Source organism: Sorex fumeus, unplaced genomic scaffold (genome assembly GCF_029834395.1).
Source record: "Sorex fumeus unplaced genomic scaffold, SorFum_2.1 ptg000013l, whole genome shotgun sequence".
In the NCBI taxonomy this organism is placed as follows: Eukaryota; Metazoa; Chordata; class Mammalia; order Eulipotyphla; family Soricidae; genus Sorex; species Sorex fumeus.
Window position 1 is genome coordinate 4,465,493 of NW_026606070.1, and position 19,077 is coordinate 4,484,569.

The following is a 19,077-nucleotide window of genomic DNA, read 5'->3' on the forward strand; positions in this document are numbered from 1 at the left end:
GCACAGCAGAGAGTTTGCCTCGCATGTGGTTGACCCAGTTCAATTACTGACGTCCCATAGGGTTCCCTGAACACGCCCACCAGGAGTGATTCCTGAGAGCAGAACCAGGAGTAAGCCCTGAGCACCGCCAGGTGTGACCCAAAACAAAACAAAACAAAGTGTCTGAGGGTGGAGGGATCTCACAGGCTTCGCACAGGAGTAGTCTCCAGGAGTCTCCAGCCCCTGTACCACAGGGTCCCCTGACACAGAGCCAGGAAAAACCATCAGGTGCGCCCCCCCCCCCCCCCCCCCAGAGCAAAAGAAAACATCCTCAGAGACAGGCCGATTTCTAAAGCTTCCAAGAAGGTATCTGGGAAGAAAGTGACAATGACAGTCTGCAGAGCCACTGGCCTTGGCGCACGCTTGTTGGGCCTCTGTCCTGCTTGGGACATTCCCCCCACCGCCCCTACCCCCACCCCAGCCCGGAGCCTTCTGCAGAGACCACAGCCAAGCACCTGTGACCGTCTCCCAGGTGGGCTGAAGGGCCGACCTCCACGATGTCGTTCGGGCCCCGGCTGTTTTCCATCTCAGTGAGTACAGATGCCCACGCTCGGCGACCCCAAAGTCCCCGGCCAGTCCAGGAGAGAAGCCGAGTGACCGTGATGCTCAGGAGGCGGCAGATGACTCCAGCGTGTCTCCCAACTGTGCCCGGATGAAGTAAACCCCCGCTACTTTTTCCTTCATGAGTTTTTGACCACTGTAGCACTGTCCTCCCATTGTTCATTGATTTTCTCGAGCGGGCACCAGTAACATCTCCATTCTGAGACTTGTTTTTACTGTGTTTGGCATATCGGATACATCACGGGGAGCTTGCCAGGCTTTGCCGTGTGGGTGGAACACTCTTGGTGGCTTGCCGGGCTCTCCGAGAGGGGCGGAGGAATTGAACCCAGGTCGGCCGTGTGCAAGGCAAACGCTCTAACCAGTATGCCATCACTCCGGCCCGGAATTTAAAAATTACAAATAAAAGATAATGAAAATGCCGAGTGTGTCCCTGAAACAATACCAAGCGAAGAAGCGAAACACTCAAGTGTGGAAAGAGAAGTAAATTTATTCGGTATATTTTGGGCCACACACAGCAATCTATAGGGTTTATTCCTAGCTCTGGGATGAGGAAATACTCTTGGCAGTGCCTGAGGACCATATTGGATGCCAGGGATCAAACCAGGAGTGATTCCTGAGTGCAGATTCTGGAGTCACCAATGCCTATCACCAGCTGGGCACAAAACGAAACAAAGCAAATAATAATAATAATAATAATAATAATAAGTTGAACTCATAAGAAATAAAGCCAGGGATTGAGTGAAAATGATCCAATTAGGCTTTTTGCGAATGTTGGCAAACGTTCTCCACGTTGACCATTCACCTAGGTCCTGTCTGCAGTTGGACATTGCACGTTCTTGAATCTAAACCGGCTGCATGCAGTCCTCTCAGGTTGGATAACAGTGGGAGGTCTGGGAGAGCTTAACTCCCAAATTCACGTCCCCCTGCCAGCAGGTCTCGGGGATTCAGCTCGGGAGTGAGGCTCTGATCTTGCCAGCCATGTCCTCAGACTGCTTGTTCCCATCAGCCAAGGCCCCGGGCTTCTCTGGGAAACTCACTTTACCATCCTCAAAACTCTGCCCCTACCCCATATGCAGTAAACAGAATGACGTGATGCCCTGTGGAAATTAAAACACCTTCTCCCCTCTGTCCAGGGAAAGGATGAAATGGGAATAGAAGGAGCAGAGGTTTCTGGTTTGAGTTCCATTGCACAGAACTTGTATTTTTTTTTTTCTTTCTTTTTGGGTCACACCTGGCAATGCTCAGGGGTTACGCCTGGCTCTACACTCAGGAATTACTCCTGGCGGTGCTCGGGGGACCATATGGGATGCCGGGACTCAAACTTGGGTCAGCCACGTGCAAAGCAAACACCCTCCCTGCTGTGCTGTCGCTTCGGCCCCCAGAGCTTGCTTTGTATTTGGAGCCAACACATAACTGTGACTCGGAGATGATGCCTTCCTGGCCGTCAGGCATGGAGCAAGCGAAGAGAGGAGGCCAGCACCTCTGCCAGGCAGTGCCAGGGCACACACATCCCCCTTGCTCTGCGCATTGGCTGTCACCATTATCAGCCTCCATCTTGTACCGTGTCACCCAGTGGTGACCCATCTGTGCAACCTAAGAGTTCTCGTGTGACTTCGCTCCTGGTTTTCAATGTCTTAACTATGCATGGCCGCAGGGGCTGTCGAGGTCTCTAGAACCTTAGAAACCAGGACTTAAGGATTGAGCCTTGCCCAGGGAAACCTGTCTGTGCAAGAAAGACGAGTGGGATCGTGTGCGCCCACAACCTTCATGCCCCAGCCAGTCATCGGCTTGGAAGCTTAAAGCCCTGGGACGCAGGCCCGGAGTGAGGCGTCAGGCACCGAAGGCAATCAAAAAGCAATCAACAAGCGGGCATGGAGAGGCATGAGGGCAAGGCGCTGGCCTGGCATGTTGCTGATCGGACTTGATTCCCAGCACCCCATATGGTCCCCTGAGCCCCTCCAGAAGTGATCCCTGAGCACAGAGCCAGGAGGAAGCCCTGAGTATGGCCCAGTGTGGAACCAAATCAGAAAAAGCAGGGGGGAGTGGGGACTTTTTTTTTTAATTTTATATTTTTATAAAGTAATACATTTAACATTTGAACACCAATCCCACCACCATTATACCTTCTCACCACCATGTTTCAGATGTTTCCATCCCAAACCCCAATCCCTGTCCCAAAGCAGAACTGAAGTAATTTTGTTTAAGTAAACCGCTGAAAATGCTCCAAAATTTTTTCCTTAGAGGAGTGTGAAGACTGTTGTATTTCACCCAGAGGTCATTAAGCCCTTCTATAAGAGATCATTAATATATTAAAGGTTGAGCCTTGTGTGCTTCTATATGTGTGTGTATACATATACATAAAAATATATTTTCCTCTAAGATTGGCTGTCTCCTACTTTAAACCCCATCAAATGTGGTGGGCTACTCTTGGAGCATGAGTGGTGTGAGGTATGAGATGGCCAGGAATAGGTTTACTTGTCAGTGAGGCTCAGCCTGAGCGCGTGGACAGCGACCATGATCATGGTGACGGTTGAGTTCTGGAGGTTTTCGGCTTCTGGGGCTGGGTCCCTTGGGGCAGGGAGGGGCGTCACCCACCCCCGTCCGGGGTGCCCCGAATGAAACAGCCTGGTGCAGGGTCCGGCAGCCTGGCTATGCAGTTGTCGTCGTATTATGCTCTCTTCCAAGTGGACAATGAGTCTCTGGATCGTGGTCATAGATGAGACTGTCTGGCACCGGCTTGCAGTGTGACTGAGCTGCCGAAAATGTGGGGTGATAATAGGGGGAGCTCACCCATTCCCAGTTCCATTGAACCCAGAGTTTTCAGTCACCAAGTCCCGCACACCTGGGCTTTCTGCGGATTCACTCATGGGTGAGGCTTGGCCCGAGCGTGTGGAGAGTGGCTGTGAGCGTGGTGGCAGTTGGGTTCTGGAGGTTTTGGGCTGCCGGGGCTGGGTCCCTTGGAGCAGGGAGGGGTCTCATCTGACCCCCTCTGGGGTGCCCCAAATAAAACAGCCTGGCATGGGGTTGGCGGCCTGGCGATGGAGAGTTGTTCTATGCTCTCTTCCGAGAGAAGGACCAGGGGACTCTCTTCTTGACAAGTCATTACCAGAACTAATTTATGTGCCTTTGGGTCACACTTGGCGGTGCTCAGGGATCACTCCTGGCAGGCTCAGGGAACAAGACTGGGTGCTGGGAATCGAACCCAGGTAGGCCACATGCAAGGCAAATGCCCTATCACTCCAAGCCCCTATCAGAACTGATTTATCACAGCCCCGAAGGTATCAGTGTAGGTGCTGGCAATGCCAGCACGCACACACATACACACGCGTGTACAAACACAGGCCCGCCATCCTTCTGCAAACACTCGCCGAGTGATCACTTCTTCTCGAGTGAGAAAAATGGCACAACAGTCAAGAGGTGATATCTTTCCATTTTTATTTCCCCCGTCTCAGTTTCGGTGGAAGATTCAGAGAGTTGACTGACACAGGTCAGTCGCGATCTGGCGCCCACATAACAGAATATATACACGGTCTCTACTTACTTTCATTGAACAAGGTGACAACCACCTCGGTCCAAACCAAGGTACAAAAGAAAACACAGAAGTGTGGGGTGATATGGGGAGAGGGAGGGGGATCTTCTCAGACGGTTAACTGCAAACGAGCGTGAGCACACACCCGCACCCTCACTCCAGCTCTGAGTGATGCTAGAGCCCCCGCACAAACAGCAGGTCTGGAACCTTCCGAGCCTTCACTGTGAAAGAAGCTCCAAGTCTTTCATGTCTCTGCCCCCCCGGGCAAAAGCTGAAGTCCTCATTGCAAATATAAAAAAAAAAAAGATCAAAGTTATGTTGTTATGCAATCTTTTGCTAAAATAGACTCTATTTTAATATTATGTGCTATAAAAGTACACTAAAAAGGTCCATCTTGAGTTCTGTTAAAATGAAGAATTTGGAGTTTTACAGACAGATTCATGTCCACCCAACTTTATCTAAAAGTCTGAGGAAAACTATTGCTGTGACCGCCCTCCCCCCGCCCCATAAATTATTCTAGCTTCAAATTTTTATTATAATAAGTGATTGCAGAATAGCTGTACTGAGGAGTGCTCTTTTTAAATCTGGGACTGCCATGCCGCATCCGTTACTTCAGAGAGAATAAAACGCGTGGAGGGGGTCGTCACAGCCCAGGAGTTCCTGTGCGGACCACTTCAGCGCTCAGCTAAGTTCCAATCACAAAACTTGAATTTCGCTTTTCCAACTTTGGCGTGCTAAGCGTTTTCACAGCCAACACTTGGAGCTCTGAAGGAGGCAAACCTCAATGGGTAATGTTGGAAATGAACAGCCCCAGGTTCCAAGTGGCGGCTTCCTCCGACAGTAACTTTTCCAGGGCCACATGGAGGTTTTCACAGACTCGAGTGCGATAACGCGGACAGGACGTGGCCGGGGGTCCTGAGGAGATGTGGGTGTTTTCCGGTTCGAGACATTGAACTTTGGAGTCTGCGCTGAAGCCTTCCCTGAGCCCGGCTCTCACCTGGCACCGCTTGTACCACTCAAGAACAGATGCAGTAGAGCCCTGGGACCTGCTTCTCACTGACACTGGACATTCCTTGACAAAACCTTCTTTAAAAGAGCTCTGCTTCTGGGGCTGGAGCGGTAGCACAGCAGGTAAGGCGTTTGCCTTGCACGCGGCCGACCCGGGTTCAATTCCCAGCATCCCAAATGGTCCCCTGAGCACCGCCAGGGGTAATTCCTGAGTGCAGAGCCAGGAATAACCCCCTGTGCATTGCTGGGTGTGACCCCAAAAGCAAAAATAATAATAATAATAATAATAGAGATCTGCTTCTGTCTCTAGACAGTGAGCCGGGCATGGCAGGAGCTGTGGAAGGGGCGGTGCTGACTCTGGCTTTCGGGTGCAGACGGCACGGAGGCTCACCCCTGATCACACTGGGCACCCCTTACTGGCACTTACTGGAACTCGCAGAGTTCATTCCACCAGAGGGAAGGGCTGGCATGTGTGTGCTTCGGTCCTTGGTGGAAATGACTTCTGCTTGATTTTCGTTCTTGGAACCAAAAAAAAAAAAAAAAACCCCAAAAAACCCCAAACCAGCAGACGGCCTCAGATTCCGTGACATGATGTGATATTTCCAGGACAAAGACCCATCACTACCCCCAGCTGAGTCTGGGGTCCAGCATCCACACAGTTCTTCCTTCTTCCAGGCAGTGCCCGCTGGGTTACACATGTGCCAGGAGGAAGCGTCCACTCTCTCCTGGCCAAGGTCTCCCCAGCTCTGCTCCGGCCACCCCCCAGCTCACTCCTCTGTCTATCCAACATGCTTGAGGCTCCAGAACTCAGGGAAAGAAGTTCACGGGGAATCTCAAAACCCAGAGATGTGCCTGAGTCAAGGCCTGAGCCCTGTGCCTCTGCTTGAGGCCGTGTCCTGAGCTACTTGAGAGTTTCAGTGGGGTTGGGAGGGGGCTGGAGAGATAGGACAGCAGGGAGGGAGGGCGCTGGCCTTGCACGCGGCCGACCCAGGCTCCGTCCCGGTGCCGGTGCCACATATGGTCACCTGAGCCCCGCCAGGAGTAATTTCTCAGTGCAGAGCCAGGAGGAACCCCTGAGCATGGCTGGGTGTGGCCCCCAAAACCAAAACAAACCCTAAACCCCAAATACACTGTATTCTTGCATAGCAGAACTCTCTTGAAAAGTGTTTCTGCAAAGTCGGACTTTCTCCAAATCATCTAAATAAGTTTGTTTCTGCTCTTTGCCCCTCTTGCCTGAATTTTGAACCAACCAGAAGGTGGAAATTTTTCTCCTGGCAAATGACTGCTTTTTTTTTTTTAAAGTAGACAAATCTTTTCTTTTTCAAATCCAACTCAGTCCTTCAGCAAGTACTTCAGACGGAAAGAAGAGGAAGTACGGGAGAGCACTCACTTCCTATTGTGCCTTACATAAAATATTTTGCTACAATTCAGAGCAGCTCCAAGTGCAAAAGTAAATATTTGTGCAAAGGACACACTGCCGGGTGCAATCTTAAGACATCCTCGTTTCACTCATTCGATCGTGTTTGACTCCTGAAACACGAGTCTTGCAAAGTTACGAAAGCCAGCGTGGAAGGGGAAGGAAGTCCACGCCAGAAAACACACTTTAGAAAAAGGACAGGATATTCTGCCGGCCGTCTGCGACTTATTTCATAACTTAGATCAAGTAAGCGTTTGTTAAAGATTCACAGTAATTTCAGAGAAGAAACATTCGTGTCTGTAAAACTTCAATCTATTGCATTTTCAACCCTTTTTTTTTCCTGTACAATTATAAAATCTCAGTGCTTTTCCGTAGAATTCATTATTGTTGGTCCTTCCCCTCCCGGGGTACAGCTACACCTTCAAGGCGGGCTGCAGGATTCCTTTCTCGATGAGGTGCGTCTTCAGGGTTTTGTAGATGTTTAACTGCTGCTCCGGCTGGAGCACCAGCAACTGCTGGAGCACTCTGCTGGGATTCGGACCCCTGCGGACAAAGCAGAAAAGACAGAGTTCATACTACGCGGGGACGGAAGGACAGGGTCACAGCTTAAATAAACGTGCATTTAGTGACAAGAAGCAAACTTAACAGGTTCAAAGCTGTCTTGGCGAAAGCTCACTTGATTTGAATTAGCCTGCTATTTAAGAATATTTGTTTATATATATGTATGCTGTATATATTCAATTGGGCTGGAGCGATAGCACAGCGGGTAGGGCGTTTGCCTTGTATGCAGCCGACCCAGGTTCGATTCCTCTGCCCCTCTCGAAGAGCCCGGCAAGCTACTGAGAGTATCCCGCCCGCAGGGCAGAGCCTGGCAAGCTCCCCGTGGCGTATTCCATATGCCAAAAACAGTAATAACAAATCTCACAATTTGTTGTGAGACGTCATTGGTGCCTGCTCGAGCAAATCAATGAACAATGGGAGGACACTGCTACAGTGCAGTGCTATATATATATATATTCAATATATTATATTACATGTAGAGAATTTAGTGAGCGATAGCACAGCGGGTAGGGTGTTCGCCTTACAAGCAGCCAATATGGCCGACCCGAGTTCGATTCCTCTGCCCCTCTCGGAGAGCCCGGCAAGCTACCGAGAGTATTCGATATGCCAGACACAGTAACAACAAAGTCTCCAATGGAGACGTTACTGGGCCCGCTCGAGCAAATCGACGATCAACGGGAGGGCCTTTACCTTTACCTTTTTAACTTCAATAACTAGATGCAATCATAATTTTGGCTATTCTGATTTTATAATTTTTTTAAATAAGAAGTATTCTCTGGAGCAATAGCACACCAGGTAGGGCGTTTGCCTTGCATGCGGCCGACCCACGTTCAATTCCCGGCATCCCATATGGTCCCGATTACCACCAGGAGTGATTCCTGAGTGCAGAGCCAGGAGTAACCCCTATGCATCGCCAGGTATGACCCAAAGGGCCAAAAAAATTATTATTCAAAATTTATCAGAGGCTGCAAATAAAACGATCAAACTGATATTTTCATATTTTGGCATTCAATTATTCTCAAATATTCTTCTCCTGACTCAGTAAAGTCCCTTTTGTTGTTAATTTCCAAGTGTTCTTTCCCTTTTCTGTTTGTGATTGATTCTCATTTTCTTTCTTTTTTTAGGGGGTGGGAGGCACTGGGCTTCACCCTGCGGTGCTCTGAGCTTACTCCTGGCTCTGCCTCAGGGATCACTCCCAGCTGTGCTCCAGGGACCAGATGGGAAGGGACCCGGGTCAGCTGTGTGTGAGGTAGTCACTCAATCCGCCGCGCGGTTGCTCTGGCCCTCACATTTAAGCCCTCGTGGCCTGAGATGTTATGGAGCAATGTGGCACGCCCCGTGCACGGTCTCTGTTCTCCCCCGTACCTCTGAGACAGTATGGACACAGCCCTTCTGTTTTGTTAAGGCCAGGATTTCCCCGTTGGGCTTTGGCCTGGGTGGTCTGTGCAGCAGTGATGGGGGGTGTCACGGCCACCAACCGCTACCATGGCTGTCCATGCCTCCCAGCATGTCTATGAGCAGTGGTCTGGGATGTTTTGACGGCCCCTCACGAGAGGAAAGCTCACTTTAATGTCCCATGCCAAGGAAAGGAGAACTAGTCTGCGCTGACAAGCGCAGAGCAGAGAAGACAATCATGCACCAGCCCAGGCCTCGGGAATGACCCAGGCAGTTTCCTGGGAGCGGACCTATGCGCCAGAGGTGCTCAGAAGACTCTCTCTCAGCCTGAGGCAGAGGTGGGGAGAAAGAACGGCCCCGAGATTGGGAAGGACACAAAAGTGATCCGGTAAGGAAAGTAGCAACGCTCTTGGCAGACTGGAACGCATCAAGAAGAGAGTATGAAACTGCAAATATAGCTTCCAAGCAGTTTCAGACCACGAAGCCAAAGCCCTGGGGAGTAGGAACAATCAGAGAGGGTCCCACGCCTGAAAGGACCCCACCCAGGACACAAAAGGGGCCTCTTGTTCAGAGACAAACTCCAGGAGGAAACTCGGTAAATGTGGATCTGTTGCGGCCCAAGCATGACCTGGAGCAAACCCCCAGGCACCATGTGTGGCCCCCAGGCCATGGGCAGTGGATCAGCTGCAGGGGAGAGGTGGGGAGGGGCCTCCTGTCCTCCTGGAGGTGATGAGTTGCCAGATTCCAACTCTCCCCGAGACACGCCTCGATAGCCAGAGGGGCCTCTCCTCAAGCTGGTCCCTCTGGCTCAGCTCCTGCCCGGCCCTGAGCATCCTTTAGGGGACCCAAAGGACCCCCCCCCCCAAACCCTTCCTTCCCCTCCTCGCCTGTGGCCGGCGGGTGATTACAGTGCTGGCATGACTTCCCGCTCACTGCATCACCACCCACTTAGCTCTGGAAGGTTTTGAGCTGACACGGGGGCAGGGGTGGAGGAACACGCGCCCAGGGGAAGGGGCGGGTGGGTGTGGGAAACCCGGTGGCTGAAACCTGATCAGGAATGACTTTACTTATTCTGACAAACTTGAGAGTGAACCGTATTCACATCGCAACGTCCACATATTCTCTGGTGCAATTTCTGCGGGGCACTGTGATAGGAAGAGGAGTCTGCTTCTTTGTGACTAGGAGAATTAGAGAGATCAGCAAAATCCACAAAGGCAAACTTAAAAAATAAAATCTCTGGAGAAGGGTGCAGACAGAACTCTAGGGTGCTGAAACGTGCCTCCCCCCTGGGCGAGGGCTCATGGGCCAAGAGGCCCTGGCTCATGGCTCCTTTCTCCTCACTCGCCTCCCTTTGGGGAACCCCCACATCCTGGCTGGTAATTCCTTTCTTTTACTTTGGGGGGGGTGTTTTTCTTCTTTTATATTTCCTAAATTATTATTATTATTATTACTGTGTTTGGCATATTGAATACGTCACGGGTAGCTTGCCAGGCTCTGCCGTGCGGGCGAGATACTCTCGGTAACTTGCCGGGCTCTCTGAGAGGGGCGGAGGAATCGAACCCGGCTCTGCTGAGCTGGCTGCCGCACAAGGCAAACGCCCTACCGCAGTGCTATCACACATTATCTCAAAATGGAGACGTTACTGGGCCCGCTCGAGCAAATCTATGGCCAACGGGAGGACAGTGCTACAGTGCTATTATTATTATTATTGTTGTTGTTGTTGTTGTTGTTATTATTTTGCTTTTTGGGTCACACGCGGCAATGCACAGGGGCTCCTCCTGGCTCTGCACTCAGGAATTACTCCTGGCGCTGCCCGGGGGACCATATGGGATGCTGGGAATCGAACCCGGGTCAGCTGCATGCAAGGTAAAACACCCTACCCGTTGTGCTATCACTCCAGCCCCTAAATAAAAATATTTAACTTTGAAACAAAGCCTGTCCCTTGAGCCTGTGTGGCCGAGCGCCCGTCTCTGAGTACGTAACACGCTCCACACCTTCACACCTTGGTCACCCGCCAGCAGAGACAGAGGTTCTCTCCGTACCTTGGCAATAAGAAATAACATTGCGATCAGTGCACGCAATCTTTTTTGAACTCCTGTTATTATTCTCCTCTAATTCGGTGTACACTGAAGTCGCTGGACCATACTGGTAGTTCTGTTTTTCACTTTTCTGGCGGGAGCCGTGCCCCAACACCCCCCGGTCCCCTACCTCCACCCCGTTCTCCACACTGACTACACCAATTTCCATTCCCACCAGCAGGGCATGAGGGGCCACTTTTCTCCACCACCTTGTCCAGACGTTTGAAACAATTGTTTTCTTTATGACAAATACACATGGACGGTATGGGGTTCTGATTGGCATTTCCCTGATGATCAGTGATGTTGGGGATCTTTTTCTTTTTTTTTTTTCTTTGTATTTGTGCCAGACCCAGCAGTGCTGAGGGCTTGCTCCTGGCACGGCACTCGGGGGTCTCTCCTGGCGGCACCTGGAGGTTGGATGAGCTGCTGGGAATTGAACAGGGCAAAGCCACCCGCGAGGCAAACACCCTGACCCCTGTACATTCTCTCTCTCTCTGTGTCTCTGTCTCCCCCCCACCCCCCACCCCCCGTGCGTCTTCTGATGTACCGGCTTGGCTCCCTCTGGAAAAGACTGTCTCCCAGGAAACCTACTCAGCCCCTCTGTCCACCATCAGGGTGGGGTGTGGTCACCTGGTGATGCCGAGGGCTTCTTCCTGGTCGTGCTCGGGAGTGCCCTCTGCTGGCACTCAGGGGCAACACAGGGCACTGCGGGTTCTGCCTAGGCCAGCGCCTTAACTCCCTGCGTCTCTGTAGCCCCGCTCTCCTTGTTTCTCATTCTTTAGCTTTTGACAGTTTCGTTACAATGTATCTCTCTATGCTCCTCACTCTTTTATCTAGGTCTAGTACTTCTAGTTGCGTTTTACTAGGATCTTTGGGACTTTCTGAGCCCATCATCTGCAAATGCTGGTAATTTCACCCGTTCCTTTCCTATTCGGACACCTTCTATATAATTTTCTTATTTAGTTCCTCTGGGTAGGACTTCCAACACTGGATCTTTAAGAGGAAAGCTTTCACCGTCTACCACTGAGTATGATGTTGGCTTTGGGTTTGTCTTAAGTGACCATTAGTATTTTGAGGTATGTTTCTTCTAAGTGATTTGGTCGGGATACACATACATACATACGTGGAAACTATGTCATCTTGAACCTATCCTGAAATCTTTAAGAAACTAAAACATAGTTAGATTAGCTGCACCTTCATACAAATGACTTAACTCGTCAGCCAAAAAAGAGGTGGCCATATGCCTCTCACAGTTAAAGCCCTGTTTGTCTTACGTCTCTTCAGAAGATTTAGTAGCTTCATAACGTAGAATCAGAGCAGAGACCCACAGAGACAAGGAAGGTTATTTTTGCAAGTTCAGCTAATTTGCAAAATTATGTCAGCGGGTGTTCCCAGCTAATAGCTGCACCCGGGCACTCTCTCGGAACACCTGAGTACTAAGTATTTGGTTTCAACATGGCTCACGGTATGACATCTAGTAAGATGAAGACAGAAACAGACTGTTAAAAAGGACTGAATTGATGCCTGAGAGCTGTCGTCTCCTGAAAGCAAAGAATTCTAAAGGCTCAACCACTACTAAATACATCAGAAAACAAATCATATGCAAATGATTACATATTCCAATGAAATAGACAAAGATTGTCAACTGATTTCTGTCTATTGTTGGCATTTTCTCTGTTTTGAGAAGGAGGTGAGGGTGGAAGGCAGCCATGCTCGGGGCTTACTCCCAGATCTGTCCAGGATCACTCCTGGTGGTACTGAGGCTCCTCTATGCAGTGTTCAGGGAACATGTGTGTGTGAGAGATCAAGCCTACGTAAGCTGCATGCAAAGAAAGATCCCTAACCACTATACTATCTTTCCAGCCCCTTAACTGAGTTCATTGCAAGCTCCAGAGGTATGCTTCTTAGTAGAAAAAAGGAGAAACACACTTTAAGTATATGAATAAAGGAGTGCTAAAGATTAAAAGGTAGACAGAAAAATACCATGTAAAAACAGGCCAAAATAAAGCTGTGTTTGCAAGGTATTTTTATTGCTAATAGTCAACAAAATAGGCATAAGCAAGTCATAAAAAAGGACAGTATAAAACAATGACCAAGGGATCAATCCAACATGAAGACAAGACAACCCTAAATACGCATATTCCTGATACAAGTTCAAAATACATAGAGCAAAAACAGAGCAAAAAGAGCAAAGACTGAAAATATAATAGGTAAATTTGCTAACACTGGAAAATTCTGACACAGTTCCCTTTATAACTGACAGAATGGGCAGAGAGAAAAAAAGAAACCAACAACTCAGCACAGAAAATCTCATCAAGCGTCACCCAACTGACATGCACAATGCTACCCACCCTCCCAACACTGCAGACTGCACAGCCATTGCATGGAACATGTATCAGAATAGACAACATGTTGGGACATTAAAGCAATACTTAACAAATATTCAATACTAAAATATTAAAAAGCAGTTTCTTTTTATAGTGGAATTCAGACCCCGCCCCTCCCCCCCCCAAATCTCAGGAAAAGCAATGAGAAAATCTCGATTTGTTTTAGAACTAATTATGATCAATACAACTATTCTATTTCTGTGTTTCTTTTTTTGGTTTGTGGGTCACACCCAACTGCTCGTAGGGCTTACTCCTGTCAGTGCTCAGGGGACCAGATGGGGCGCTGGGGTTTGAACCCAAGTTGGAAGCGTGTTCCCTGCTGCACGATCACTCTAGCCCCTCAGTATGCTTCTAAATAATCCACATGTCAGAGAACATAGTAAGCTGGAAACCAGAAAATATTTGCAATTGAATCATGAAAATAAATTTAACGTGGAGCATTTGGGTAAGGCAGTGCTTAAGAAGAAATTCAAGCTGAGATCCGCACCAGGAGGATTACTCCATAACTTAGAGGCCAGCTGGGTATCCTAGAGGAAAGGGCAGTTCAGATAGAGAAGGGAGCACCAAATAAAGGATGTTTGGAGGATCCTCCCAGGAGGGGAGATGCATGTCGAAAGTAGACTATGGACTGAACATGTTTGCCACTCAATGCCTCTTTTGCAGACCACAACACCCAAACGGAGAGAGAGAACACAGGGGATTGTCCTGCCACAGAGGCGGGGGGGAGGGGGGGATGGGGGTGGGAGGGATATTATCCATGGTGGTGAAAAACGGGCACTGGTGGAGGGATGGGTATCTGATCATTGTATAATTGAAACCCAAGCACAAAAAAAATTGTAAATCTACAACTGTAAATAAATAAATAAATAAAAATTAAAAAAAAAAAAGAAGAAGAAATTCACCATCCTGTGTAGACAAGGCTGAAACTTCCATAATCTGAGTGTCATTTTAAGTAACCGAAAGAATAACAGAAAACTAAACCTAAAGGAAGCTTAAGGAACTAGAGATAAGAATGACTATTAATGAAACATAAAACAAGCATATAATTAACAAGCCATAACTGGATTCTTTGTATAAATCAATGAAACAGACTCCCAATAAGACTGTCCAAGAAAAAGTAAAGGAAGGATGAAAACTTTTATACCACTATGGACAAAGGTTTGAAGTGTGCACTTAGGGATCTATAAATATTAATTACACACTAAATAAAGTACATGTTTTCAATGATTCAGACACCACTGAGATTGTGGGGAGGCAAATTAAGATGTGGATGACGTGGTTAGTCTTTGTACACAAGCTGGTACTTGAAGTGAGATCCAGAATGTCAAGGTTTCTTAATAAGAATCATCTGTGTAACAGTACCACCATCGACTCGCCCCAAGCCTCCCACCCATCTCCCACACAACCCCCGTCTCTGGCCTACTCTTACTGTCTACACAGCACTAACCAGCCACGCGAAATTTATTGCACTGTCTGTTTTTGGTCCCTTCGCCTTCCAAGTCACCAATAAGAAAGTATGTCTTGAGGGGACGGACTCTGCCCAATCTATGCTTAGGACAGTCTCTGATATTAATAACAGGCACTCGAGCAATATTGCATTGGTAAGTCTCCTGGAACAAATTATTATCTTTTAGTACTCGTTATCACCCCAATGCTCAGAGTGGAGAAAATAAATCTCCAGATGACACAAATTTGGTACAATTTTCATCAGGGGAATCTTGAATTCAGCCCTCAAAGACCCAGCACACATACTGATGCTTTTTTACTGGAACTGCTCAAATTCCTATAAAATAATTACAGTCTCACAAGATTATTACAAGATTATTACTCAAGGGCAAGATTATTACAGATTGATAACCACTCACCATAAACAGTGAACTCTTTTAAACGAATGAGTATGGAAAAGAGAACGTGATAAAAACAGTTTTTAAAAAATAAGAGTACCTTATAAAACTTGTGATGTAGACATGCACAAATGTTGCCATCAAATACTGACAATCAAATCTGTCCATTATTCCGCCATGTCCAGGGATGGTGTTTGCAAAATCCTGAAGAAACAGATAAACATATTAACAAAAGTTTTAAAAAATCACCTGCTATAAAATTCGTGCCAGTGTAAATGTCTCCTTGGCTTTATGAAGTCTAAGAAAAATACTGCCAGATTTTCCCAGTAAAAACAAGTTCGTCAGAACATGAACTACAGGTCAAGATCCCATTTTTCAAATGTGTATCTGAATTACGATGAGCCCTAAGTTGAACCTAGCAGCTTTGAAACAACACCCATGAAATACTAGTTAAGCCAAGCACTTGATTATGTCAAGAATTTAATCTTACGGCCTACACCTCTGGTTCATCAGAAATGATGTTTTTTTTTTTTAAATTTTTTAAATTATTTTTTAATCACCATGAGATACAGTTACAAAGCTTTCCTGTTTGAGTTTCAGTCATACAACAATCGATCACCCAAGAAATGATATTTTAATGTGGGAAAATACCGATTTTTGTCCGTAAAATAAAAATCACGTTGGTCATAAGAGTTCTTATTCAGAAACAAGCAATATTTCCTCTTCTAAATCTTAGAGCAGAAAAGAAACCAAAATAGCTCATTTGGGATGCGAGTCCACTCACAGGCCCAGTGAAATGAAGGGGCATCGGGCCTGTGCATGTGGGCTCGTGCCGACAGTGCTCACACATCTGGGTGCTGGGAAGGGAAATCTCTAACCGCCCTTCTGGATTCCTCAGGCAGCCCAGAACCTTCTCGAACAAAATAGCAGCGACGCCTTAGTTTCAAGCATGGGAAACGCCTTCACCCTTCAGCAAGACACCTTCGGTTGGAGATAATTAAATAAAATGCCGTTTTCAACAAAATATTTCCCCCCTGAAAAAAATTAGTGGAAAGGTCCTTGGCAGCCTGTGCCGCCACACTTACTCCTGCCCATCCCTGAGTGGCCCCCACGCCCTGGACTGCGGACAGGCAGGCGGGGGTCCCTGGAGTTGGGCCTTAGTCCTCTCTGAGGCGGGGGAGCTTGAGAAGTGGGAAAACATTTTAGCGATCCTTGTGCGTGGCCTAAACATCAGCAGGGCGCCAGGTGCTTCCGTGATGCAAGCGCCACCCTTCCCCCCCCCCCCCAGGCCCTTTATCACCTCCCGAGATCTGGCCCATATCTTGCCCTCCTCTGCCGAGTTCTCCATCCCTCCGTGCTCACAGGGACTTCCTCCCTGACCTGCCTCCCTGCTTCTCAGCCAGGCCCCTGCAACCACCTGCCTTGGGAGCTGCCGTCTAGCTCCTGACGGGACGACCGCCCACCCCGGGAAGCCCTGGCAAGACCGGACGCTGAGGGAAGACGGAGTGGCCGTTTCGAAGATCCTAATTCAAACACGGCTGGAACAATAGCACAGCGGTAGAGCGTTTGCCTTGCACACAGCCAGCCCGGCCGAGCCGGGTTCGATTCCTCTGCCCCTCTTGGAGAGCCCGGCAAGCTACCGAGAGGATCTCACCCACGCGGCAAAGCCTGGTAAGCTCCCTGTGACGTATTCAATATAAACGCAGTAACAACAACTCTCAAAATGAAGATGTTACTGGGCTCGCTCAAGCAAACTGATGAATAATGGGATGACACGGGGATCCCGTGAAGTGTCTGAAAGAAGGATCAGCAAAAGTGGCCCCCCAGGCTGAAAGGGCCCCACGCCTGTGACCTGCTCCTGTCAATAAGGCCGAGCTGTGCCCACTGGGCAGCACTGTCTAGGGGGCAGAGCTGCGGCCGGGCTCGTCACCGCCGGGCTGGCCCGCACGGGAGCAGCTGCCGAGCCCTCTTGGAGCATGACGGGCAGCTGCACAGCAAAGGCTTCCCACACACCCACGTGGGGCAACGGCACAGCCAGACACTGGGACAGATTCCAGAGCGAGCACTTGCCGGGCCCAGATCCTACGTTTATGCCCAAATGAAGTGACACGTGCCAATCTAACCAAGAAAGGCTGACATGACGCTTAATGGCATGCCGGAACCCCTAAAAAAAAAAAGGCAATGACGGCAATAGGCAGGGAGCAACTGGGAAGCTGAAAGAAGGGGCTCTAAGAGTTCTCGCCTGGGAACTCAGTGTCTGTGAGCAGCAGGGAACTAGTCACAACTCTACAGACGGCCCCTGCCCAGAGCGCCGGGGGCACCGGCAGAGCCCGGGACACGCACCTTGATCTTGAAAGCTCTTTTGAATCCACTGGCAAAGAAGCCGCCAAACGGGCCGATCAAAGAGGCGAAAGTGGAGAGCGCGATGCTGTGGATCTGGAAGGGGTAGAGGCTCACGGTGTCCTGAGGAGAGAGGAGGGGAGGCCGCAGTGAGCGACAGGATGGGAGAGTCCCCTGGGTCCCAGGCCAGCATCAGCCAGAGCGCAGGACACAGCTGTGCAGATTCCACAACCCTGAAGGCTGATGGAGGAAACGTCACCTCACTGCCACCCTCTCACGGGCGGGCACTGTCCCGTTGCCCTGGAAGCCGACCTGTGGCGGCGGGCGTCCTCAGCTCTCGCTGAGAGCTCCACGAGCTTCTTCCTACTTTATCTAACAACTTCTGTGTCACAGGCTTACCAAGCATCAACTGATTCTTTTATCACACCGAATTTGCCTTTTTTTTTAGCCAGAGGTACTTTATTTTTATAATTACCTATTCTAATTTTCTGTGGTATTTCATTTCGACTATGATGGAATGAGGAAAAGATTGATCTTTTTTCCTTAATCTGTTTCTGTTCTTTGGTCCACACACAACAGTGCTAGGGACTGCTGGGGTTGTCCCTGCGGCCCTCTGAGCCATTTCCTATGGTGTTCTCCTTTCCCTCCCCCACCCTCTCTGTCTCTGTCTCCATCTCTGTCTCTGTCTCTCTCTCTCACACACACACACACACACACCGGCAGTGCTCAGGGCTTACTCCTGGCTCTGTACTCAAATCACTCCTGGAGGTGCTCTGGAGACCATATGGGATGCCAGGGATCGAACCCAGGTCTTTTGCATACAAGAAAAGCCCTACCCACTGTACTATCACTCCAGCCCCAACCCTGCACGTGGCCAACCAGGGTTCCATGGTTTCTTGGGCATAGACAGGAGTAACTCCTGAGTGCAAAGTTGGGAGTAAGCCCTGAGCACTGCTGGGTGTGGCCTCAAAACAAACAAACAAGGAAAGAAACGACTGTGGAGACACGTGGAAGTCAATTGCTTATGACGGGACTACCAGAAAGAGCATGCTGTAAAAAATATAGTATGATTTTTAAATTCAAATGAAAACTTTTTGGTTTCTACCCCATTTTAATGGAGGCACAGTGACTTACACTACTGCTAGTGATAGGTATACTATGGAGAGCATAAACGCTGGGGGAAAATTCTGCAATCTGCTTTATTTTTATTTCCCCCCTAATTTATTTAAGTTGGTTTACAAAGTTGTTCAAGCCGCATATGTTACAGGCATTCAACATTCCAACACCAATCCCATCACCCGTGTGGACTTCCCTCCACCACTGTCTTCATTTTCCCAACCACCTTCCAAGCCTTAGAAGTCCCACAATAATTTAGTTTAGATGGCTTGTTACAACTAAATGGCTAATCAAATTCCAAAAAAAAATAGTCTGGTAAAAGAAACTTTGTGTAAACTGCTCTCTCTCACCATGGGGACATTATGTCCTTGTATGAGGGTTTTCTAAGCCGTTGTTGCTAGTTGAGCCTTCTGTGTTGATGTTTTGATTCAGTGAACTTAGTTGGTTTCTATGTTACTTTCCCATCCAATCTGGTGCCTCCTGGGGTGTCAGTACTGCAGAGTTTGGGGGTGCTGCCCGGCCAGCTGGCTGCATGCCACTCCAGAGCATTTAACTGGGCAGTGAGTTGACAGGGCAGGGGATGTGGGTGTGGCTGCTGGAGCTTCTGGAAGTACCTGGGGCTCGGGGAGGGGCAGGAGAGGAGGTGGAGGGCTACCCAACCCCACTCCAAGAAAACCCCCGAGTTCTCAGGCCAAAAATAAAGGGTGTGCTTAAATTTTTAGCAGGCAAACTGCTTTTAAAATCCTTAGTTCCTGCCCCACTTGTGGGAGGCTGAAACTGAGACAGCACACACACCGGGTGT

At 48.9% G+C, this 19,077-nt stretch overlaps 1 protein-coding gene across 1 annotated transcript in view; it reads right to left on the reverse strand.

Moving 5' to 3' along the window:
* Positions 1-6,449: 6,449 nt before the first annotated feature.
* CDS1 (CDP-diacylglycerol synthase 1) overlaps positions 6,450-19,077 on the reverse strand; it is a 63,076-nt gene continuing 50,448 nt past the window's right edge. Inside the window, exons 11-13 of the mRNA XM_056111273.1 lie at positions 17,163-17,282; positions 14,920-15,023; positions 6,450-7,097 (exon numbers count right to left, since the gene is read on the reverse strand). Coding sequence (XP_055967248.1) covers positions 6,968-7,097; positions 14,920-15,023; positions 17,163-17,282 — 354 coding nt within the window. The 3' untranslated portion in view covers positions 6,450-6,967. The remainder of the gene's footprint in view (positions 7,098-14,919; positions 15,024-17,162; positions 17,283-19,077) is intronic.